The following is a 27,150-nucleotide window of genomic DNA, read 5'->3' as shown; positions in this document are numbered from 1 at the left end:
AACCGTGTCTCCACAGTTAGGTGCAGTTTATAGAATACGCGTAGCACCATCCACTTGATTAAAATTTAGGTGCTGTCAGTTACGCCACTGAAAAGCAGGTGTAAATGCCCATGACTAACTTTAGGTGCGGAACTGGCTATTCTATAACACTGCGAGTACATTTTAGGAACGCCCACGACCCGCCCATGACCCGCCCATGCTCCTCCCATGGCCACACCCCTTTTGAGATCTGCACGGTAGAATTTACGCGGACTAATTTGTAAACTGCACTTAGCGAGTAGTGCACATAAATTCTAATTCGTGCCAATTATCGGCGCTGACTGGCTTGTTAAACCAATTGAGTTGCACGGGCAAATCAGAATATGTACAGACTTGTGCACGCAACTCAAATCACACCACAAGACTGAGTAATAGTAACGGTGGTTTTGAACCACACAAGAACATCCTGTAAAGACAATAATCTCTCAGAAACTGTTGTATAGAAGACGTGGCACAGCGCCAAGCAGTGATCCCAGGACTTCTTTTTATATAACCCTGTCTAAGTCTCTGTGGCTGTTTGATCACTCACAGTAAAATAGATTTGTGTGGCTTCCTTCCAGTCCCACTGGCACACAGGAAAGAGGAATATATTTAAGTTATCTAATGCTTTCCTCTTTTTTCCTAGGCACGAAGGACATGTATTCATTGCAGCCTGCCTGTGTGTGTGTTTTGCATAAGCTTTGAAAAAAAATTGTTTCACACACAGAACTCTCCCCACTTACCACTCAAGTATTAATTGACTAGCAGCCAGATAGAACACTTACTTGGCTATCATACTGGCTATACAATATTTCTGAGCACGTCATCATTTTTTGAATTTTGTTGAATGTTTATAACAAATTTTTTTCGTATATTTGGTGAATTTATTTTCTAGTTATACTGAGCAGTGGCATAGCTACAGGTGGGCCTCAGCAGCGGCACACCACATCAACTCTCTCCTCCTCCATGACTATATTTCAGTAACGCCAAGAATGTTTGGATGACATTGATTAAAAATATCAAGTACTAATGGGCATTTTGAGCAAAAGTGAATGATAAAGGGGATGGAACTCCTCCTATATGAGGAAAGGCTAAAGAGGTTAGGGCTCTTCAGCCTGGAAAAGAGGCAGCTGAAGGGGGATATGATTGAGGTCTTTAAAATCCAGAGAGGTGAAGAGCGGTTAGAAGTGAATCGATTTTTCACTCTTTCAAAAAGTAAAAAGACCAGGGGACACTCAATGAAATGACATGGAAATACTTTTAAAACAAATAGGAGGAAATATTTTTTCACTCAAAGAATAATTAAGCTCCGAAACTCGCTGCCCTTAATTAGCCCAAGAGTTCAGCTAGAATGGCCAGGTTCTTCACTGAAAGGAGACATGTCATCGCTCATCAACTGGCCATATAAAAGGAAACCGCTTTTCGGATGCCACCACAGAACCAGCCTGAATCAAAACCAAGCTTTTACCAGACATGCCATGGAATCTGCCAGACTCACAGACCAAGCTCAGAACCTACTGCCAAGGGCTGCAGGCAACATCTGTCCTATTGTTCCAGGAAAAGATGCTTCACTGGGATCACGAAGAAACTGCACTGTTACCACTGCGTTGCAGCATCAGTAAATAGTTGATTACCGAGGCAGATGAGGTCTCAGCCAGCATATGAGAACAATTTTCTTTTATTTCCATTGCCGTACTTGCTCTTCCAAAACATTAGTCAGAGTGAAACCGAGCAGACTAAAAGCACAAACCAATGAAACAAACATTATTGCACCATGAGTGGAGGCCAGTGCTATTGGCCCTGGCCCCCACACCTGCCCAAAGCTGAAAGAGAAACAGGCAGCCTGCTGATGGGGCTTGGGGCCCTTTTCCAAATTTCTGTCCTAGACCCCAGCATATGTATCATAAGCGTTGCCATCGTTAAAACATAACCTTACATGAAAAAACACACAGTAAAAAAATAAAGGGAATAATTGAATAAGGAGCCCCCTAGTTTTAAGCAGAGGAATGCATGTAAGCTGCTCAGATGACTTGTCTGATGGGTAGGATAGTAAATTACGAATAAACTTTAAACTTGAAAAGGTCTAAAATATAAACTAATGCACGTGTCAAACTTTACCTACTTGAGCACACAGTTATGAAACGCACTGCCGCGCAACTTAAAAACGATCTACGAACTAACGAACTTCCGCAAACTACTGAAGACCCATCTCTTTAACAAGGCATACCACAAAGACCAACCAATGTGAATACACACAACTCCTCCACATATATTCAGGACTATCTTACAGTATCTGCTTGTTATATTACTATCATGTTTTATCATTATCATGTTGACCAAGATCCTCCTATAACACTAAATATGTATTTTCTAATATATTTCCACCACTCATGATGTATTGTAAGCCACATTGAGCCTGCAAAAAGGTGGGAAATGTGGGATACAAATGCAATAAATAAATAAATAAATAAATAAGTGATATCTTATAGAATACTGTCTAGGACTGATAAAAGTGGTCACATTAAAACATAGGCACATTTTCTGCCATGTGCTGGTATTCTATAAAGAAAAGGGGAAGGGATCTGATATACTGCCTTTCTATGGTACAACCAAAGCGGTTAACATATTGTATACAGGCCCCTAGTGGGTCATAATCTAAGTAGGATCATACTTTTCTTTAACTCAAACGAGTGAAACCTTTTTTCCCCCGAGGGAAATATTTCGCAACTTGGTACAATCTATGGTGCTAAGCCACCTGGACTACTGCAATGGAATCTATGCGGGATGCAAAGAACAAATGATAAAGAAACTTCAAACTGCTCAAAACACAGCAACCAGGCTTATATTTGGAAAAAACGAGATTCAAAAGCGCCAAACCCCTACGAGAAAAACTACACTGGCTCCAAATCAAAGAACGTATTGCGTTCAAAATCTGCACCCTGGTTTCATAAAATCATCAACGGAGAAGCCCCGGGATACATGACAGACCTTATAAACCTACCAACCAGAAACACATCAAGATCAACATGAACATACCTAAATATCCATCACCCAAGCAGCAAAGGTCTCAAGTACAAATCAACCTATGCATCCAGCTTTTCCTATATAAGCACACAACTATGGAACGCAATACCAAACGCCGTGAGAACAACATTTGACCACCTGAACTTCCGGAAACTACTAAAAACTACCTTGTTCAAAAAGTCATACCCCAACAATCCAACTTAAATGCCTTAACCCAGCAGCACAACAAAACCAAAGCTCATACTGGACATTAACTCTTCCTCCTTATGACTCACATAGAGGCATATTTTCAAAGCACTTTGGGAGGCTAAGTTCCATAGGTTTCTATGGAACTTTGGAAGGCTAAGTGCTTTGAAAATGAGCCTCATAGTAACTTTACCACAACCTCATTTTGTATTTGTTCAAACCGGTATTGGCGATCGCCTCTACGGTACTATGTAAGCCACATTGAGCCTGCAAATAGGTGGGAAAATGTGGGATACAAATGTAACAAAGAAAGAAAAAGAAAGAAAGAAAGAAAGAAAGACAGACAGAAAGAAAGAAAGAAAGAAAGAAAAGGCTCATAATAGGTGCTATAAACATAGAGGATCACATACACATAAAATAACCTACACCACATAATTAATTACAAAACCCTTGACCTGGCAATAGATAAAAACAAAGCTGCTGGCCATTTAAATTGCCGATCCGGGGCTAACTGGACATTTTCAGCAGCAACTAACCGGATAGTGTCGCTAAAAATGTCCAGTTAGTGCTCAAGCCGAAACCGGATATTTTGGGGGCATAACAGGGGTGGTGTCGGCACTTAGCTGGTTAAGTGCCAATATTTGGAACTTAACCAGTTAAGAAAACAGCATCAACAGGACTGAATCAAAGTCAGTCCTATCTTTATGCAGTCCTTCATTGCCGGTCCAGTTGCCAAATTTCTCACTGAGGGTCCCTTTTACTAAGTGACAGTAAGCCCAATGCGGGCTTACCACTCGCTAAACAGGAAGTACCGCCAGGCTACCACAGCAGCCCGACAGTACTTCCCACCCCTAGCGTGGCATCATATCCGGCGCTACAAAAATATATACCAATTCATCACGGTCTTACCTGAATCTCCATTACCCAAATTGCAAAGGACTAAAATACAAGACAACCCATGCGTCCAACTTCTCTTACATAAGCACACGCCTGTGGAACGCACTGCCACAAGTGGTGAAAACAACTTACGATCACCTAAAATTCAGAAAATTATTAAAGACTCACCTATTCGGAAAGGCATATCCGACTGACCCAACTGAAATGACTCAACCCTTCAACACTTCACTATCAAAGATTGTATTGAACATTGACAAACCCTTCTACCTCAAACCCAACTTGATTGAATCTTATCTTCCCTATCCCACTACAACATTTTGTACTTATCCTGTACCGGACTTGGCGAATGCCTTCACGGTGTTATGTAAGCCACATTGAGCCTGCAAATATGGGGGAAAATGTGGGATACAAATGTAACAAATAATAATAATATTTATTTTTGTAGCGCCGCAGTGTACCCAGCAGTAATCCGGCAGTACTGCGTGCTGCCCGGTTACCTCCAGGTTAGCGTGGGAGCCCTTACCGCCACCTCCATGGGTGCGGTAAGGGCCCCCCCCCCCCATGAAATGGTCACGTGGCAAGTGCTTTATGAGCCGCACGGCCATTTCCTGCAGCTGTAAAAGGACAGCGCAGGCCCCCTTTTGCCACAGCTTGGTCAATGTTAGCCAGCTCTCTATACCTGGAAATTCAATGTGTTGCCTGGACATGGCCTGGCACTGAATTTTGGGGTTTAACACTGGTGGCCGTCAGAAAGACACTGATCACCCCCAGCTGAATATTATTCCATCATTGTTTGCATCACATTTTTATTTATGTACTAGTAAAAAAAGGCCCGTTTCTGGAGCCAATGAAACGGGCGCTAGCAAGGCTTTCCTGTGCCCCCCCCCCCCACCGAACGCACCTTGGTTGTTAGTGACGGCATTGCGCCGCCGTGGCCGCCGTCGATGTGTGACTGTGGCCCCCCCCACCCAACGCACCTTCGTCGTCAGTGGGTGGCCCATTGCGGCGCCCTGGCCGTCGTCGATGTGAGTGAATTGCTCCGCCTCCGCCCTCAACGTCATAACGTTTGACGCGAGGGCGGGGCCCCGAGGCTGTGAGCTTCTTGGCTTCAGAGCTTCGAACTTACGAACCTTGGCTTCAGTGACGACATCCGACAATAGAACGTTGAGGGTGAGTTTTATATATATAGATACTGAGCCATCACCTTCTGGAGCGGATCAAATCTGAGAAAACAAACTGTGCCTGCCACATAATATGCATTTACTACTTGCTCTTCCTCCTCCTTCATGCCTGTGGCTTGATATTTCTCAGGACAGGCTACTTAGGTCTATACCGTAATACCTTGGTTTTCGTTGACTTCGGTTATTGTCGGTTTCGGTTTTCATCGATTTTTTTCTGCAAAAAAGTTGTCTCGGATTTCATAGTCGTGCCCACATGACCTCGCTGTTAATTTTGCGAAAACAAAGGGCGACCCATGCGTTCTCCTGCTCAGTGTGGCGTTGTTTCTCTTTGTGTGAGCATCACCCCGCACGTCTAGCCAAACAATTCAATTGCTTATCAGTGTTTTTGTGCTTTTTTTTTATTGATTGCGAGTGCTAATACACAGTGTTACTAGGCACGGCGAAGGTGCGAGTTCGGACAAGACTGAGGCCGAAAACTTTGTGTCTGAATTCAAAGATTAAGTATAGGCTGAAGGATTCATCCCCCAACAAGTCTTCAACTGTGATGAAACTAGCCTCTTTTGGAAGAAAATGCCAAAGAGGACGTTCATTACACAGGAGGAAAAGGCACTGCCAGGACATAAGCCTATGAAAGATAGGCTAACTCTTTTGTTGTGTGGTAATGCTAGTGGTGATTGTAAAGTGGTTTACCATTCATGAGAGAGATTTTGAAGGGTTTGAGCCTTCCCCTGATGACCCTACACATGTGGTGCAGTCAACTGTCGATTTGGGGAAGTCCATGGGTTTGGAGGTGAGTGCCATGTTAAATGTTCATTTTTTCTTTACATAAGTCTTTTATATTCATTTTATATTAATTTCTTATTGTTTTAAGTATTAAACAATATATTTATTCTCTATAAAATGTGTTTTTGGTATGTATTTTGGAGTATCTAGAACGAATTAATTGGATTTACATTGATTCATATGGAAATAATTGCCTCGGTTTTCGTCGGTTTCGGATTTTGTTTTCGGACGGATTATCGACGAAAACTGAGGTATCACTGTACTTATGAAAATCCTTTCCTACTGACATCCACGCAGAACCATCATTATTTAAAGTTCAAAACTTTGCCTATTTATAACCCTCCCCTATCCAGAGTGAGGTACAATATACACTCATAAAAAATTCATAAAACATGCCAAACAAAATTAAACAGAACCTAAACTAACATCAATATTCATAAACAGATGATCAAAAACTTCAAAAAATCAGCCTTATACTTAGTTAGCATAAGCATAAAAAGCCAGGCACAACAAATGTCTCTTCAAATTTTCGATTAAATGTCAGTAAATGGGTCTCATGCATAGAAGCCAGCTCTTTGGGTGCTGTGGGTGCTTGAGAATCCCCAATATTGAGCAAACTCATTGACTGTCCAAGGAGGGGAAATTTCCACTGGGTTTAGCACCTCTAATAATTTTGAAAAGTTGGCTCCTATGGTCTCATGCTTCAGTCCAGCTGGCAAACGATTCCATTCAAAAGGCCCAGCAATGGAAAAGGACCCTCTCCTTATCATATCTAGATGGAATTGATTCATAGCAGGTACTATTAAATTTCCAGCATTCATTGATTGCAAATGTCTTTGTGGAACGTAACACTGAATAGCGCTCTTCAAGTACATAGTAGTGACATGAAACAAAACATGATGAACCAGCATTAAGAATTTACATTTTAGCCTAAATGCTACCGGTAACCATCCCAACCACTTTAGATGAGCTGAAACAAGATCGTATTTCAATAAACCGAAAGCAAGGCGCACCGCTGAACTCTGCACAATTTGCAGCAAATGAATACAAGCTGTAGGTAGCCATAGATACACAATATTACAGTAATCTAAGCCACAAAACCCATTGTTGAAAGCAAATGACTCAATCTACTCAAAAGATATCATTTAGAGATGCTACTTTCTTTTTTTTTAATTATTTTTATTTTTTTATTTTATTTATATCAACTTTTACAAGCACTAAAATAACCTGCCAGAAATACAGACAAAATAATACAAGAATTATTTCAATCAGGTAATTATAAACTCTTCCTTAGACCACAAAATAGGGAGAGTGAAACAAGACAAGGAGATCGATTAAACAACAGTAAACAAAGAAAACGTGGTATTAACCTGATTATCCCCATTATTCCACATTGATCATCTGGTTGACTTCTTCAAACCCAAAACGGTGTATAGTCAATTTATTTCATTGGAAACATACTTATTGTCCAGTGTTAGTGGAAATAATACACCTGATTTCATTTTTTTCTCTTTTAAAACCAGAAATTATTAACAATACAAAGATGAAATCCAGGAAGTAGGGGTGGACTAAAAATTCTTCACAGCCTGAGGTTGATAAAAGCAACTTTATTCAGCACCACGAGGTTCTTTTCTGATGTTTCTCCAGGCTTTTTGATCACCAATTCTAATATTCTGCACCCATATTTTTTTGATACAGTCTCTTTTATCATTTTTTTAAATCATTGTTTATATATTTAATACTGTTTTATTTATTTCTACTGTTTTGTCGTATTTGGTCTTCTGCGTTTTTTGTTTTATTTTTGAATGTTAAAATCAATTGGTTGTTCTTATTGTTTTTTTTATTGTTGTAATGTATGATACATATATGTATTTTCTATACAGCGTCAGACCCCTGAAGCAGATAGTTATTTCCGTCGAAACACAGCCCCGTGTCGGGTCATACACTTGTGTGGTGCTGAATAAAGTTGCTTTTATCGACCTCAGGCTATTTTACTATGTTACCTCAAAGCATCCTAAGGCTAAATATATTGCATTTATTCTATCTCAGAATGATTCCAGATTGATTCTCGACCACCTTTATAAATAACTTTTCAATCAGGCAGGATACTTGCCGACATAAGTGTGGCTGCAGAACGAAATACCCTACAGATCTTCAGAAACTGAATTGTGTTAAGTGAGAAAATGTGCAACCAAAAAAATCAGAGAGAGACACTCACTTTGCATACAGCTGCCTGCAGGATTGCATCAAAGCCCCCCTCTGGGGCATCCCTGTTCCGGGACACCTTTTGCTTCTGGACTTCCTGGTTGAAGCTGTCAACCTTATCTGTCAGGGAGAGCAGATGGCGAAATCCAAAGGATGGCACGCAGTTTGGAAAAAACTTGTACCTAAAAACAGAGATTTGAAAAGTACTTGTTGGAACATTATGAAGCAAAAGAAATCTTCAGTGAACACTTAGCCCTTCACTCCTTGAATCATGTCTTCTCTATGGAATGTTACCTCTTCTACTACTGATCTGTAAAGTGACGACGTACACTGCACCGAAAATGATAAAACTACTGACCGGGAAGTAAACCATCACCCTAATGAGTCTGCATTGCGGTGGTTCTCGAGGGACTACATTTAATTATTTATTTTTTGCTAGAGTTGTACAGAGGAAAACAATGTTTAGTTTACTTACAAGGTCTTTTATCTAGGTCTAGGAGTGGAGGAGTAGCCAAGTGGTTAGTGCAGTGGACTTTGATCCTGGGGAACTGGATTCGATTCCCACTGCAGTTCCTTGTGACTCTGGGCAAGTCACTTAACCCTCCATTGCCCCTGGTACAAAATAAGTACCTGAATATATGTAAACCGCTTTGGATGTAGTTGCAAAAACCTCAGAAAGGCAGTATATCAAGTCCCATTTCCCTTTCCTTATTTGAGGTTCTACATGGAATGTTGCAGTTGCTACTATTTGAGATTCTGGAATGTTGCTACTATTTGAGATTCTACATGGAATGTTGCTAGTGGAGGAGTAGCCTAGTGGTTAGTGCAGTGGACTTTGATCCTGGGGAACTGGGTTCAATTCCCACTGCAGCTCCTTGTGACTCTGGGCAAGTCACTTAACCCTCCATTGCCCCTGGTACAAAATAAGTGCCTGAATATACTAGTGTAAACCGCTTTGAATGTAGTTGCAAAATACCACAGAAAGGTGGTATATCAAGTCCCATTTCCCTTTTACAAAGGCACAGTAGCATTTTTAGTGTACGTTAATGATTAGCGCACATTAAATCCTAGAGATGCCCATATTAGGGCCCTTTTACTAAGCTGTGTAAGCATCTACATGCGCCCAACACATGCCAAAATGGAGTTACCACCCGACTACCATGTGGCTCTTGCGGTAATTTCATTTTTTGGCGTACATCCGATATGCGCATCTGAAAAATTATTTTCGGGTGCGTGTAATGGACGCACGCCAAGTGGCATTTGGTGCACTTAGGTCATTACCACCCGGATTCTTTATCACTAGATCAGACTCAGAAACAGAATGAAGGAAGAAGAGGACCTCAGCTGGCAGGGGTTGGGGTCCCCCGCCAGCAAAGGTAGGCGACGGCAGGGGAGGGTTGGCGGCAGGAGGGGGGGTCTAGAGGGTCGTCAGCAGGGGGGGTCAAAGTTGTTGGTGGTGGTGGCGGGGGGTGTCTGCAATGGCGGGGGGGGGGGGGGGCTAAAATGTGCCCCCTTACCTCAGGCTCTGGACTCCCCTCCCGCCGAAGTTTGGCTACGCCCCTGGCAAAGACTATAATAAAGAACAAATTTACTCTACATATACATAGACGTGAATGAGACAAAAGCCAATATGGATTTAGTCAAAGGAATTCTTGCCTCACCAATCTGCTACATTTCTTTGAAGGGGTGAATAAGTATGTGGATAAGGGTGAGCTGGTTGGCAGTGTCCTATTGTGGATTAAGAACTGTTAAAACATAGAAAACTGAAAGCAGGGTTAAATGGTTAATATTCTCAATGGAGGAGGGTAGATAGTGGGGTTCACTAGGGGGTCTGAGCTGGGACTGCTGCTTTTTAATATATTTATAAATAATCTAGAGATGGGAATAACTAGTGAGGTAATTAAATTTGCGGATGACACAAATTTATGTAAGAGAATTGTGAATATTGCAAGAGGACCTTACAAGACTGGGAGATGGGGCATCCACATGACGGATGACATTTAATGTGAACAAGTGCAAAGTGATGCATGTAGAAAAGAGGAACCCAAACTACAGTTACTTGATGTAAGGTTCCACATTAGGAGTCTCCGTCCAGGAGAAGGATCTAGGAGTCATCATTGATGATATGTTGAAAACCCTCTGCTCAGTGTGCAGTGGCAGCTGAGAGGGCAAATAGAATGTTAAGCATTATTAGGAAAGAAATGGAGAACAAAACAGAGTATTATAATGCTTTTGTATCACTCCATGGTGCAACCACATCTTGAATATTGTGTGCAATTCTGCTCATTGCATCTCAAAAACGATACAGCTGAATTAGAAAAGGTACAGAGAAGGGCAACAAAAATGATAAAGGGGATGGGATGACTTCCCTATGAGGAAAGGCTAAAGCAGCTTGGTAAAGAGACAGCTGAGGAGAGATATGATAGAGGTCTATAAAATACTGAGTGAACTGGAATGGGTAGAGGTGAATCAATTGTTTACTCTTTTCAAAAATGCAAGGATCAGGGAGCATGCAATGAAGCTACTATATAGGGATAAGCAGCATAAAATCTCTTTTACTCTTTTGGAATCTGTTTGGAAACAGGATAATGGAATTGATGGACATTCTGTCTGTCCCAGTACGGCAAAGCTTATGTTCTTAATATGCATGTTAGAACTTTTTAACATGTGCAAATTGACATTACATGCATTAAATCAATTTTGCATGCACCATATTTTTTAAGGTATGCTAATGAAAATGTTTTGTAAGCCACACTGAACCCGCAAATAGGTGGGGAAAATGTGGGATACAAATGCAATAAATAAATAAATAAAAACCCAACACAGGCATATCCCTAACACACATCATGATGGGAGCTAAAGATTGCAAAGCCCATGGTTTTGACCTACTTTCCCTTCCAGTTGTGAAACCACACGGTCTACCTAATCTTTCCCAATAATGGAACCACCAAGCATGTATGAACTAGTCACATTATTATTATTTATTGCATTTGTACCCCACATTATCCCACCTATTTGCAGGCTCAATGTGGCTTACAGAGTGTTGTTATGACATTGTCATGACTGGATCTAGATACAATCAATATTAAGCAGAAGATGGAAGAGGGATAAGAGAAGGAAAGGTTATGTAGGGTGGTGTAGGGTATGTTTTAATTCTTAGGTGGGTTGGGTGGTGATAGTGTCATTAAGGGTTCATTTTGTAGGCTTTGTTGAAGAAATATGTCTTCAAGGATTTGCGAAAGTTGGTTAGATTGTCCATGGTTTTCAGGGCTGTGGGCAGTGCATTCCATAACTGTGTACTCCTGTACGAGAAGGTAGTGGCGTATGCCTGCTTATATTTAATTCCTTTACAGCTGGGGAAGTTCAAATTGAGGAATTTGCGGGCTGATCTTTTGGCGTTTCTGGGTGGTAGGTCCACTAGGTTTAACATGTAGAGTGGGGCATCTGCGTGAATGATTTTGTGTACGGTCGTGCAGATTTTAAACTCAATGCTTTCCTTAAGAGGGTTCACAAGCAGCTTGTGGACAGGAAGAGCAATACCATCTTTGGGAACATCACAGAATGTCGGCCACCCCATGCAGAAATTTCAGAAATGTAGTTTCTTTCTGGTGAGGAGGCAGCCTCTGGCTGTCGAGATGAATCGGAGGCAATGGCTGTGGCTTTCTTTCAGGCTTAAAAAAGGTCCATGGAAATCTAATTCACTACCCAAGCTCTATGGCAAGGGAATGAAGTATAAAATGAGAGCGACTGTTTCCTGGTGCAGAGATGGAGGAATATCAGCTCATAAAATTTGGACTATTTCCATCACTGCAGTGGTGAATCTGGTTGGAGTGGTGAGCGGGGTGTGGTACACTGTCCACAGCTTGTTTGGAAGATGCCCAGGGTACGGAACAATCAGTTCCGTGTGTTTTGTTAGCTCCATGTGCAAACTTGTGCACACATGCCTACCCTATCAGAAAAAGAGTGCACCCTCTTCCAGAAATAGTGTGTACTATTTCCAAAGAAGATAATCGCTGAATGAAAAAGCAGGAAAATGGCCAAATGAAAATGAATACAATCGAAATTCCCAGAAATGGCACAGGAAACTACATGAAATGGTCATCTGCTGGATGCCCAATGCCCATCCCTGTTCTAGAATACCATCTGGGCGTACAGATTCTGATATAGAATACTACCGTAACTTGGCATTGATGTGCCACCTTGCATTTAGGTGCCCAAAATTCATACCTAACACCGGAGAATCTTATGTGAAATTTCTATAGTGTATTTATTAGTCATAATTCCTGGAACATGACTAATTTATGGACCTCATGGACTCTATTACCCTTCCCCTCTTTTCCCTCGTCCCTTGTAATTACTATACTTCCTATTCACCTTACTATATTTTGTCTGTTTACCGGATTGGCGATTGTCTATACGGACTGATGTTAGCCACACTGAGCCTGCCAATGGGTGGGAAAATGCGGGGTATAAATGTTATAAATAAAATAAAATAAAATAAATATTTGGTTTCAGACTATTATTCAGCCAAATACAAATAATATATTTGGTGTATTATGTGGGATCGAATTGGTTCACATACAGCTCTAGGAAGAAATGTGGTGTTAATTAGGTAAAGAACAATCCTTTTGGTTGTGGAAGGCTCTTCAGGTCTTCCACACACTGTGTAGCTTACACAAGACAATGCTGTTTATTCCTAAGAGACACTGATTTTGTTCAGTGTCTTTGTGATATTTGTGATATTGTGTTTTATAATACAATAACAGATAACAAATCAATACAGAACAAAATGAAACATTACCTAATATAACACCATGTATGGCAGATATCACGCAGGTATTATTAATTATTAATTGTAAATACATAAATATAGATGCAGCATGAGTGGATCCAGTATAAAACATTGCAGTATAAACCAAACATATTTAAAAGGAAAATCTTTCAATCAAGTTTAAGATTATTGCAGAATTTTACTATAGGGTCCCAGATTTTGTTAAACCTAGAAATATTATCACGACGCTCTGCCAATACGCTTTCAAATTTGAAGATATTGCAGATACTGGACCACAAGAATTCTAAACAGACAAGGTTGTGATTTTTCTAATGATGGATTATGCTTGATAAGGTAACTGCCATAAGTATATCAAATAATCTTTTGGAACTATCCTATATGAATTCAGAAAGGCACCTAGATCCTAGAATAATATGTTTCTAAGACAAAGGAATCTTAATATGAAATATTAAACAAATTCTGTACCATACCTCTTTCCAAAAATGTTATATATCAGGACATGAAAAACAGATATGTTCCAATGAACCGATATCTTTGTTACATGACCAACACAGATTTGACATTTGACTAATAGCTTCACGCTGTTTAACTAATGTCCACAATGCTTTGTGTGATATAAAAAATACTGGAGCTGAGGATGGCTTCAAGAGTCCCATTTGCTTCTGAGGCTGTCATACCAACACGGGAAGAGAACAGGAAACTCACATTCGGGGGTAGCTTTGGAGATAACTGTGGCTGGTGGAGATTGGGAATACTGTGGATCAGCATACTTAGAAATTTTATTTATTTTTTCTTTATTATGACATATGGGATAAACATAAGGAATCCTATTCAGAAGGAATGGATCCTAAGGAGCTTAGCCGAGATTGGGTGGCAGAGCCAGCCGGTGGTGGGAGGCGAGGATAGTGCTGGGCAGACTTATACGGTCTGTGCCAGAGCCAGTGGTGGGAGGCGGGACTGGAGGTTGGGAGGCAGGGATAGCGCTGGGCAGACTTATACGGTCTGTGCCAGAGCCGGTGGTTGGGAGGCGGGGCTGGTGGTTGGGAGGTGGGGCTAGTGCTGGGCAGACTTATACGGTCTGTGCCCTGAAGAGAACAGGTACAAATCAAAGTAGGGTATACACAAAAAGTAGCACATATGAGTTTGTCTTGTTGGGCAGACTGGATGGACCATGCAGGTCTTTTTCTGCCGTCATTTACTATGTTACTATTTCTACCCCGCATTTTCCCAAGAAAGTTCAGGTTCAACGTGGCTTATACAACAAATTAAGAAGCAGCATTACAAGACAATTAATATTAATACAAGAATACAACTGTCATTATGTATAGGTCGTAGGGTTTTACTAATGCAGTTTGGCATGTCAGCCACATTTTGATTTGGTAGATTACTATATTCTTTTACAACTGTTGGATTTTTATGGAATCAGTGGTGAGGTTATCAATTGGTTTAGGGTTTTCTTTTTGTTTGTTTTTAAATCGAGCATACTGGGTTAAGAGGGCAAATGATTTTTCTTTTCCCTGGATTCCAGAGTGTGGGGAACCCTCAGGGGTCTCCTGTTTCTCCCATTTTATTTAATGTTTTAACGTCTCAATTAGCTCAACTCTCTCATGCTGGTTTTTGCTGATGATCATAACCTATCTGTATGTTAACCATCTCTCTGACCTCATGTGCAACTTTTTTTAGTCACCTAGTTGATACATAAGTTACTATTTTGCACCATTTAACTGCTCAATAATAACTTTCACAGGGCCCTCAAAACACCTCTTTATTTGATCAAAACGCGCTTAAACATGAAGGGCCCCTTTCAGCTGGCATTGAGAATTAAGGCATTTGCTGATGCAAACACTGTTTCTATTGGCATAAATCCTAAATGCCTTGCCGCAAACCTATTCAAGATTACACTAAGCCTGAGGGAGAACTTTGTCATGGCAGAATGCAAGCCCATCTTAAATCACATTTCAGCTCTACAGTAAAGACAGCATAGCTTGATGAATACAAATCCGCATCACGGGGATGATAAATCTGCAGCTACATCTCTCGCATTAGAGACAGTCAGAAGAGAGACAGCATGTGAATGTGCAGGGACAGGAATCACCTCAGACCTTTAATTAAAGGATTCTGACAGAACCAGATTTCCTAATCCCTAATCAGGTGCTGACTCAGCAAGAAACACCCTCTAGTCAAGGTTACGGAAACATGAGCTTTTGGGCTTCACATCTCTCCCACACGTCAGAAGGGTACTGAGAAAATGATAACTAATTAACTTCTATGTCATAACCATGAAACACTCAAAATGCTAGCTAAAAATGAAACTGCAGACAACCTGCATCAGGTCTTCTTGACTACGCCAGGTACTGAAACCTGTGTCATGAGGTGTTAAAAACTATGGATCCGCCATAGTTGACGTCATTGCGCTCTACTTGAGTTTATTGGCGTTCCACGACAGTTGGAAAAGCTGCTAGGAAGGGATTTCTCCAAAGAAAGTACTTACAGATCAGTGTGGTCTGGAGTCAACTATTGGTCACTTGAGAATTTGTATGCAGACGGGATGAATTCGCAAACACAGCTCCTGATGAAGAGGCGGAACGGGGCACCTCGTCGAGCTGCGATTTAAGTCTGCTGAAGTTTGTTGAGGTCTTTTTTAGATCGGAGATAAAGTTATTATTTTTGGATGATATTGATTACTAGTAAAAAAGCCCCGTTTCTGATGCAAATGAAACGGGGGCTAGCAATGTTTTCTTCTGTGTGCATGGGGGAGTGTGTGTGTCCCTGCCCTCTGGCCTCTCTCCCCTCCCCCCTCTGAGTCCTTCACTGTTACAGAGCCAGGGATTTGATTTCGTGCTCTGCTGTTTTCCTTCACTGACAGTGTTACAGAGAGGGCGGGGCAGACACTCATAGGGTACCGGATATCTCGCCCCCTTCACACTTCCGGCTGGAGGCTTCATAGAACGTTGGTGTTGCCTTTTATATAGAGAGATTTTTGGATGTGAATTTACACATTTTTTTGTAGGTGGCACAATTTTAGCTTTCAGCACCTCTTGATACCTTTTTGAACAAGGATGTTGTCCCTTCCCCTTCTGCAATTGGAGCTGGACATCCATCTTTTGGCCTCTCCCTAGTCCTGCCTATAACATGTCACACCACTCCCCCTTGCCCTACGGATGTACTACAATATTAGACATCCATATTCCGGCTTTATACAAGTGAAATTTGGACGTTCATGCAATATGGATGTCTAAATGCCAGTTTTCAGAATCTAAAACCCAAAGCTTCTGTAATAACCATCCAGCCTTGCAAAAACTTTACTACAACTCTCTGAGTTACCTGTTCAATTGTATGTAAACCGCCTTGACTTGTGCTCAAAAGAGGCGGTATATCAAATTAATAAATAATATGATTCGGGTTATTCTTCCCAATGTGCATCACTTTGCATTTGTCCACATTAAATTTCATCTGCCATTTGGATGCCCAGTCTTCCAATTTCCTAAGGTCTTCCTTCAATTGTTCACAGTCCACGTGTGCGTTTTAACAACCCTGAATAGTTTTGTGACATCTACAAATGTAATCACTTCACTTGTTATTTCAATTTCCAGATAATTTATAATTTTAATAAATAGCATTGGTCCTAGTACAGATCCTTGCGGTACTCCACTATTCACCCTCCTTGATTGAGAGAAATGGCCATTTAACTTTACCGTCTGCTTTCTGTACAATAACCAATTCATAATCCACAACAGAAAATTGCCTCCTGTCCCATGTAAGTTAAGTGAAAGCATGTATACCAGCCAGAGCTGATGTCTATACATTGGAGATAGGCATCTAATTTATGCATAAGAGTGCCAATTTTAAAAAAACTGCCCCCCTATCTGAACAGCAGCAGGACAGACTGTGGGCGCATCAAGGGTTGTCCCTGGAGTGATCTGGCTAGCTGTGATATTTAGTTTGCTGTCCAGGGAGAGATCCAGTTAGCTGCGATACTCGGTTTCCTGTCCCGGGAGTGATCCAGTTAGTTGCGCTACTTAGTCTGCTGTCCCTGGAGTGATCTAATTAGCTGCAATATTACATACATATAAGTAGATAAGTACATAAGTAATGCCACACTGGGAAAAGACCAAGGGTCCATCAAGCCCAGCATCCTGTCCACGACAGCGGCCAATCCAGGCCAAGGGCACCTAGCAAGCTTCCCAAACGTACAAATATTCTATACATGTTATTCTAGTTCAAATGTTTTTATTAACTATTATAACCACGTGATCCGGTTAGCTGTGATATTTGGGTAGCTAATTAGATAATTAGCTACAATTAAGACAGCGAACCAGATGTCCTAATTTATCCAGTGAGGTATCAGGGCGGTGGGCTGAATCGCTGTTTTTGCGCCATCATTGACCATCCTATTCAGATATTCAGCGTCATCCACAATCTGAATACCAGTACTAAATATTCTGATTTTTCTAGCAACTTAAAAAAAAAAAATTCTGACTACCCTGGTTCAATGTTGACCTGATGATATAAACACCTAAGAACAGAAGCCCTATACAGCCCCTGAATGCTTCAGTCCCTAGAATGCCTCTTTTTTTATGCAGCCACATTTATATGCATTGTGAACTTACGTATATAATTTTAGGCAGCTGAAAATCTACCTCACTGCATTCATTCATCCATGTTAAGTCCTGACTATGGTCTCAAAATGTTAATCCCATAATAGCCATGGGTAAGCAGTACATTATATGCAGAAATGGCCTGCTACAAAATCACCTGCCGGTAATTAAACTCTGGAATTCGTTACCAGAGAATGTGGCAAAAGCAATTAGCTTACCAGGGTTTTAAAAAAGTCTGGATAATTTCCTAAAAGAAAAATCCATAAGCCATTATTAAGATGGACTTGGGGAAATCCACTGCTTATTTCTAGGATAAGCAGCATAAAATCTGTTTTACTCTTTGGGATCTTACCAGGTACTTGAGACCTGGATTGGCCACTGTTGGAAACAGGACAGTGGGCTTGTTGGACCTTTAGTCTGTCTCAGTATAGCAAAGCTTATGTTCCTATGTTATGTTCTTATTTTAGAAGCCCTGTTCTCATCTTGGACATGCATTAACTGTCATTTAGATATGTATATTGCATGTACATATAAATCCCTATTTTAGAAAGCTGGGATATACACGTGCCTAAGCCAAGGGGTAAGTTCTATGTGTGTTTTGAAACAAGAAGGCAGACAATCCGCAAAATCCAACGTGGACACAAACAGAGCAGATCAATCAGTAGTATTCAAAGCTTTATTATAAAAATAATCACCCGACACAGACTGTGTTTCGCCCACAAGGGCTGCGTCAGGGGCTTGAAAACGATGCAAGCTAAAGTAAAAACAGCAGGGCAAAAAAAGAGCAATTTGACTTCCTGCAAGACGAGGCCTATAAACGCGCTGCAAGGAGTGACATCATATGGTCACGCTCAATGATCATCTAGCCCAGTATCCTGCTTCCAACAGTGGCCAATCCAGGTCACAAGTACCTGGCAGAAACCCAAAGTGTAGAAACATTTCAGAATCCCAAAGAGTAACAAGATTCCGGAATCCCAAAGAGTAGCAACATTCCAGAACCCCAAAGAGTAACAGGATTCCGGAATCCCAAAGAATAGCAACATTCCATGCTACCAATCCTGGGGCAAGAAGGCTTTCCCCATGTCCATCTCAAGAACATACTTTTCCTCCAGGAACTTATCCAAACCTTCTTTAAACCCAGATGTGCTAACCACTGTTACCACATCCTACGACAACGAGTTCCAGAGCTTAACTATTCTTTGAGTGAAAAAATATTTCCCCCTGTTTGTTTTGAGTGCCCCTCATTGGCAGATCCTGTTCTAAAATACGAGTGGAACTCGACACATCCCGATTCCGAGTTGTACATCCTTTCTAAAAGGCCACTCCACATGCATTCAGCCTGTCTACATCTATATTTGCCAGCTGGTTAAGCAGGTGTTCTGTTGGTAGGGGCTGGTGCAGGGGTTTGCACGTATATGCATGCTTTTATTTGATCTATTTTGTATTCTGAGTATGCTGGAATTTGTCTATTGTATTTTATTTTTATTTCATTGTTTTAACTTTATTTTGAATATAAATGAACAAACCACAGTAAAAAAAAACCTACGCATGCTTTTCATAATGCAAACTGATGCATGGAATTTTATCCAGAAAATGTGTGCGCCTTAAGAGACCCAGTTATCAATGTGGGCTACCATTACCACCAACTCAAGCTATTTTAGTCCAGGTCCCACTTTATGCAATGAGACCTAGTTTCTAATAACTGGGGTTAACAGTAAAATAACATGTCCTAATGACAGCCCACATTGATAACGATGCTCATCAATAGCAGGTGTAGATTTTTAACTCAGTTTTTCTAGGGCTAATTTTCAAAGCAGAATAGATGTATACTTTTTCTTTGAAAATTCAGAAATGTATACATTTAGTTTTTGTCTGTGCATATTGTTAAAAAATTAGCTCTAATATCTATATATATAAAAGGCAACCCCAACGTTCTGAAGCCTCCACGGAAGTTGAGGCGCCCGAGATATCCGGTGTGCCCTGGAGTGTCTGCACCGCCCTCGCGTCAAAACGTCATGACGCGTCAAAACGTCATGACGTCGAGGGCGGAGCTATTGACACTCGAGGGCCGAAACGGCCCACAGCGAACAACGCAAGTAGCTTCGAGGGACGGAGGGAGGGGGCCCCTTGCTAGCGCCCGTTTCATTCCACTCAGAAACGGGCATTTTTTCCTAGTGTCATATAATACACTCAATTGCACTGCAATATGCTGTACCAGAGTGTAATTCTGAATATTAAAAGATTTGGGTATAGTGAAAGATTTTGTAATGTTTCCTGATCAATAACATCCCAGTTTCAGTTGTTCTATAGTTTCATAGCTACATGCATTCATAATAACACTTATGACACCACTCACTGGCATTGTCTTCTCAAAAGTCATTGTAAATACAGAAGAATACAGTCTTTGCAAATTCAAAATCACAAAGGACACAGCGAAGACGACTCAAGGATAAGGCCTGCCTCATTACATTTTTTAGCTCGTTTATATTATTAAATTTTACAATATGTTGTGTTCTTTATATACATCAGACTTTTAATTGTTATAATAATTATTATGTTGATCAATTTTTATGTTTTTTAATGTCTATACATTTTCTTGGTTGTGTTGAAAATTCAGTTGTATTTTTCATTTAGACCATTAAGATTCCTTTTGAATTTAACATGTCCATTGAACTACATAATAAATTTGGACTTTTACATATCGTCTCAAGCCTTACCCTTGAGTCATCTTCGCTGTGTCCTTTGTGCTTCTCAAAAGTCAAACACAGTATCAACTAATTATTAACTGCAGGTAATATGTACCCTGGACCAGTATCAATATCCATCCTCACTCACCCTATACAAGGATTGTCCTGATATCGTGGTGCCTTGTAGGAAAAAGGGGAGATGTTCTTGTCCACAAAAGATCCAAAGCCCAGGCGGAAGTTGCTGGTGAGTTTTTTCATTTCTTCAGTCAGCTTGGTTCCAAGATTTCGAATGTTATCCAAATCATCTTTCATGGAGAGGGAAAGATCCATCAAGTAGTACAAATCCACAGGATAGTCCTCCACTTGCCGGACTTGGACTCGAAATGAAGTCGGAGCACCTTCAGGAGAGGAAAGAGGTCCCAACATTTTAACAAGAAAATAGACAGAAAGACAAACCAGTTTCTGACTATGCGGGAGCATGAAGATATTCCCAAATGCCTTGGACTGGAATATTGTACATAGATGGCAACTGGTTAGTGCAATACTAACAAGAACATAGGAATAGAGGCTGGCCGAAGAACAATCCAACACAGAAGAGAGTGCTTTAAAAGATGCTTTATTTGCTGCTTGGACACAAAGGACCCGACACAGGGGTCACAATAGTGTTCGGAAAGAGACACTGAGCAACCAAAACAACCACAAGGCAATCCACTCGGGAGATAATGCTGTTTGGTCAGCATTATCTCCCAAGCAGATTGTCTTGTGGTTGTTTTGGTTGCTCGGTGTTTCTTTCCAAACACTACTGTGACCCCTGAGGCAGGCGTTTTTTTGACGCCGAAACACGGACCGTGTCGGGTCCTTTGTGTCCAAGCAGCAAATAAAGCATCTTTTAAAGAACTATCTTCTGTGTTGGATTGTCCTTCGGCCAGCCTCTGCTCCTTTGCGCTTGTACTGTTTACGTAGAGGCTTCTCCTGTTTGTAGTGCAATATTAATGCATGGATTGAAGGGCCTTTATCACGTTACATTCCAGCGGAGTATTTAGGTAAGTGCCACTCTCTGCTGATGTTGCAGATGTTTTGGTGCTGTTTATAAAAACTTTTATACGTAATTTTCTGCGGTTCTGCTTTGTCGCCTAATATAGCACTTGCACCGATTTCATTGATCATTAAAGAAATGGATCATATTCAGCATTTTGACTTGTAAGTTCAATCTTTTTTGAATTTGTCCTTTTTTCTTTTTTCATTTTTACCTTTTATTCAATATATTTATGGTTATTTATATACATATTTTTCAGTTGTCATCTCGACTTTTAAAGAACATTGTGTAGGTGGGTGTCTTGTTTGTTTTTAATCCAATATAATTTACATTTTATTTGGTTTATAATCTTTAATGTCCATAAATGATATTTATGCTTATCTAAGTATTTTGATGATTAACAATTGACGAAAATACTATTTTTAATGTTCATTAATATTATTTTTATAGTAGATGTATCAATGTGGAATATGTACATTTATATGGATCCACAGAAGCTTAGCTGAAATTGGGTGGCGGGGGGAAGAGGGGTTGGTGGTTGAGAGGCTAGGATGGGGGAGGGCAGACTTATACGGGGTCTGTGCCGGAGCCGGTGATGGGAGGCGGGACTGGTGGTTGGGAGGCGGGAAATACTGCTGCACAGACTTATATGGTCTGTGCCCTGAAAAAGACAGGTACATATCAAGGTAAGGTATACACATGAGTTTATCGTGGGCAGACTAGATGGACCGTGCAGGTCTTTTTCTGCCGTCATCTACTATGTTACTATGTTACTATGTTACTATGTATTATGTAGTCTCTATGTATAATAATGCCATTTCTGTTGTTATTGAGTATGTATATCATCTATTTTCATATTTCTATTTACATGGGTATCAATATATTGTTTTTTAGTTATATAATATGTCTTAAAATAGTTTTTAAATATTTTGTCAGTCCATATACATTTTTAATTGTGTATTTTAAATGTCATTTTATTTGTTTTATAGCCCCTGACGCAGCCCAGTCGGGCGAAACATGGCCAGTGTCGGGCTGATTTGAATATTTGGTTGTCATTTGAAAAAATATTTTTATACTGATCTGCTTTTTTGTCTTTCCAACCTGTAACCCAGACTGGCTGATGGGGCTCAAAGACTGGGGCTGAGAACCACTGGTTTTTGGTACTGTGCTGGATATGGAAAATTGTCCATACTGCTGACTCCTGTGCACTTCAGTTCATGCTTTAGTTTAGGTTTTGAACTTCAAACACACAACAAATAACCCTCAGTGAGAAAATACAGTCCTATAATGACAAAACTCTCACTGCGAAGAGAAGAAAGACATCGTCAGACTTGGAGCTCAAGACTACAGGCAAAAATGCTCCAGAGTGTCAATCACTGGACACAAGATGTCCAATAATTTCTTTCAAAAAGCTTTTTTTGCTTGGTTGCCCATCACCATATGTTATAAGTTTCACATGAAGGTATTATACCCTTTCTTTGCTGTAGCCCATCAAAAATCCCCCATTAAGCACAACTGCTGAACTTCAAATTAGCAGAGGCAAAACACCTAACATGAAATGCAACTTTTCTGTGTCGAAGCTAGAGTGCTGCATAAAATCTTGTTCTTATGTGCCTTGTATACAATAAGCCCTGGATTCTATATATAGCGACTAAATTTGTGTGCGCAAATCAACGCTTATCGCTGATTTGTGCACGCAGCTTATTTGATTAACATAATTGGCTGATAACAATCAATTATTGGAGTTAACTGGGAGTTATGCCCACATCGTATTCTATAACCTTGTGTGCGAAGAACTCCTAAAGCGCATAATTACAAGGGGGCGTAGACAGGGGTGTTTTGGGGGCGTTGTAGGGACATTCCCAGAATTTACGTGCATTGTTACCGAACAGACTTGAAGCATTCCCGGTGACTAAAGTCAGGCCTTGTTTATGCGCTCAGCAGTATTCTACAAAGGACGCAGATCTTTTACAGAATTGCACCCAGCACTTAAATGTGCCATTTATAGAATCTAATCCTAAATATCCAAACTTTGTTCCAAAGCCTCTAAGGAGCATGTATAAATCCTTACTCTGGAACTGTCTCCATATCTACCGTATGTACTACTGCGTTACAAGACGTATGAGGAGAGACTTGCGGACCTGAACATGTATACCCTGGAGGAAAGGAGAAACAGGGGTGATATGATACCGACGTTCAAATATTTGAAAGGTATTAATCCGCAAACGAACCTTTTCCGGAGATGGGAAGGCGGTAGAACTAGAGGACATGAAATGAGATTGAAGGGCGGCAGACTCAAGAAAAATGTCAGGAAGTATTTTTTCACGGAGAGAGTGGTGGATGCTTGGAATGCCCTCCCGCGGGAGGTGGTGGAGATGAAAACGGTAACGGAATTCAAACATGCGTGGGATAAACATAAAGGAATCCTGCTCGGAAGGAAGGGATCCTCAGGAGCTTAGCGGAGATTGGATGGCAGAGGCGGGGCTGGTGGTTGGGAGGCAGGGTTAGTGCTGGGCAGACTTATACGGTCTGTGCCCTGAAAAAGACAGATACAAATCAAGGGGCTGGTGGTTGGGAGGCGGGGCTAGTGCCGGGCAGACTTATACGGTCTGTGCCCTGAAAAAGACAGATACAAATCAAGGTAAGGTATACACAAAAAGTAGCACATGAGTTATCTTGTTGGGCAGACTGGATGGACCGTGCAGGTCTTTTTCTGCCGTCATCTACTATGTTACTATGCATCAAGGATCAGGGTTCCATGCTGCAACAGTTTTTCCTGTCACCAAACCCACACACAGTAGACGATGGAGATATTGGATCCTGTGATTGACAATCTGGAGCACTTTGCACATAGTTTTGACTAGTTTAGGGGCCCTGTTTACTAAGCTGTGCTGTAGTTATGCTAACATTTTTAGCATGCGCTAAAATATAGCATGCTAATGCTAGAGACACCCAAATATTCCTATGGGTGTCTCTAGCATTAGCATGCGCTAAAAATGCTAGCGCACCTCAGTAAACAGGGCCCTGGGTTTGCACAGGTTTTCTTAATTTGTGCATAATTTTTACTGACTCTCATCTCTTCCCCCAAGTAAAAACAATTATCTATAAATATATATAAACAGATATATTGATGTAGCAATAATACAGTATTAACAGTGTGACATGTTCTAGTGCTAATACTCTAGTATCTACTCTGTCTCACAAACTCCTTAATGATAAATCCTGGTTATTATAATAAGAAATTTCCATGGTGATTTTCTACCAGGGCAAGCTTGGATCCTTAATGACCTATGACATTAAAGCACTAGAAGTATTATTAAAATGACCTATGACAACATTAGGACAATACAAGCATTGGCTGCTGATCTCATGAGAACAGTAACCAGGAAGTACAGACACATACAGGGGTAGTGAAATGCCTTTTTGTTTGGGGGCCCAAAACCTGCCCCAGTTCCAACTCAGCTCCACCCCCAGCCCCAGCATCTCGCCTTCTCTACCACCCCATAGAGCTCCTCCATAGTGTGAGCATCTTTCACCGTCCCTACCTCTCAACCCCCTCTCTACAGTGGTCTCCAGCATCCTTCTCCTTCCTTCCCCCCCTTCCAGCATCTCTCTCCTTCCTCCCACCTTCCCTTGCCCTGTGAGGTGTTTATTTCCTTTCCTCCCTCCCCAGAAGAAGCATTGTGATGGCTTCCACCCCCTCCAAACTTCCTTTGTGTGTGTGTGTGGGGGGGGGGGGGGGGGGATACAGAGGCCAACAAGCTTGAGTGTGTATGGATGCTCATGGCCCCATGCCGGCCACCTGCGATGCTTCTGCTGTTATGCCAATTGGACTGTCGTCACCCCAGGGGAGGGAGGTAGGGAAATAAACACCTTATGGAGAAGGGAGGGAAGGAACAAAAATTTGGGGGGTGCCATGGTACCTATGCCCCCCCCCCCAGCATTCCGATACCTATGGACACATGAGTTTTACAAATAGTTGCAGATTCTACAGTGAGGGGGCAGCTTGTGGAGCTGCCAAAGATCAGATTCCTATGGCATGACGGAAGCTTGGGCAGATGATGGAGTTCCTGTTACCAGCTGCCAAAGGAAAGCTTGAAGCCAACACCAGTTGGGAAGGTAAGTAAATGAGGGTGCAAAGGAGGTGAAACATGGTTAGCAGGCACAGTGAGAAGGTCCATGCAGACTTCCCTTACTCCTGCCCCGCTCTGATTTGAGCCAAACCCCTTCCCTCTTCCCACCTCACAACCTTAGCGGTTAGCTTGGCAGAGTTTAAAAAGGGGTTGGATGGTTTCCTAAAGGACACGTCCATAGACCACTACTAAATGGACTTAGGAAAAATTCACAATTTCGGGAATAACATGTATAAAATGTTTGTACGTTTAGGTAGCTTGCCAGGTGCCTTTGACATGGATTGGCTGCTGTCGGGGACAGGATGCTGGGCTCAATGGACCTTTGGTCTTTTCCCAGTATGGCATTACTTATGTACTTATGCAACATCCATTACTATTAACATGAAATTAAATATAAAGAAACAAATATAAACTAAGTTGGACTAAATAAATGCAAGACCTCAAAAAATAGGGAGACGGTCCACTGAAATTTGGGCTAATGACAGTTAAAAACCCAGAAATAAATGAAAAGAAGAAAACAGAGCAGCATACAGGAGGATTCATCACAGCTATAATCTCCACTACTATGCTCCTTGAGAACCATCAGGACTTAAAGGAAATTTATTATCAAGGAAATTCTTCACATGTAGGGATCATAAAAATGTATTTAAAATTTGAAAGCTTTATCACACATAAACAAGGATAGTGGAGGAAGAAAAAGGCTCCACTAGAAACTGCCCTTTGCCTCAATTCCACAAAGGCCTTATGCCTTACTTGACATGGCAGGAAAAACAGAAATACGACACCCCAAAAAGATGAAACCTAAGAACAATTTCAGTGTCCAAATCTTTTGCTCCAGTGCGTAAGTCACAAATAAGGTTCCTCTCTCATAAATCTCACAATTGGAGTCCTCAAGCAAGGCCGAGACTTGTCTTTCGATATTGAACATTCTCTTTCACTGCTCTGGCCCCGCCCCTCAACTGGTTCATTAGTTGGAACATAAATCACCTTGGTAATAGAAAGCACTGACTCCCGCAGGAATCTTCAAAATGTGTCTGAAAAAAGGTTGCAGCATATCCAAAGAGGGCACAAACAATGACTCTGGAAAATTAACAGATCTTACATTCAGCCTCTTAGAGTAATTCTCAAAAACTTCCAAACATTGGAGCACCCCAGCCAGATCTTTAACAACACTTGAATCACAAGCTTTAAGTTCAACTATCTGTTGAGTCACACTATTCTGGGTAGAATCACCTCCACAGGTTGTTTCCAGCACTCCCCACTTGGACTTGCATTGCAGCACTGTCCATTTTTTCATAACAGAGGCTTTCAGGCCTACTACATCAACCCATAAAAAAATCCAAATTCACAATCCCTGGTTTACTGGACAAAGTGCTTACAGGGACAGGTGTACTTAAGGCTGCTGACTCCTCCCTGAGCAAGCTCATGGGGCTCTTCCCCAGACACCATCAATGAGTTTCTAGGAACATCAGTGAAAGTGCCTTCTAACTCATCACTGGGACAGGTGAATCCATTAATGCTCCAAGTCCCACAGTCAGTTAGTTGATCAACCTCATCGGAAAAGGCACTTGCCTCAAGTGTTTGCACAGCAGTGACAGATTCAGGTCATG

At 41.2% G+C, this 27,150-nt stretch overlaps 1 protein-coding gene across 1 annotated transcript in view; it reads right to left on the bottom strand.

The window, feature by feature from the left end:
• ITGB5 (integrin subunit beta 5) overlaps nt 1-27,150 on the bottom strand; it is a 210,964-nt gene that overhangs the window by 124,132 nt on the left and 59,682 nt on the right. Inside the window, exons 4-5 of the mRNA XM_030209136.1 lie at nt 20,520-20,769; nt 8,308-8,476 (exon numbers count right to left, since the gene is read on the bottom strand). Coding sequence (XP_030064996.1) covers nt 8,308-8,476; nt 20,520-20,769 — 419 coding nt within the window. The remainder of the gene's footprint in view (nt 1-8,307; nt 8,477-20,519; nt 20,770-27,150) is intronic.

This window comes from Microcaecilia unicolor, chromosome 7 (genome assembly GCF_901765095.1).
Source record: "Microcaecilia unicolor chromosome 7, aMicUni1.1, whole genome shotgun sequence".
In the NCBI taxonomy this organism is placed as follows: domain Eukaryota; kingdom Metazoa; phylum Chordata; class Amphibia; order Gymnophiona; family Siphonopidae; genus Microcaecilia; species Microcaecilia unicolor.
This window is presented reverse-complemented; position numbering and strand designations above follow the sequence as displayed.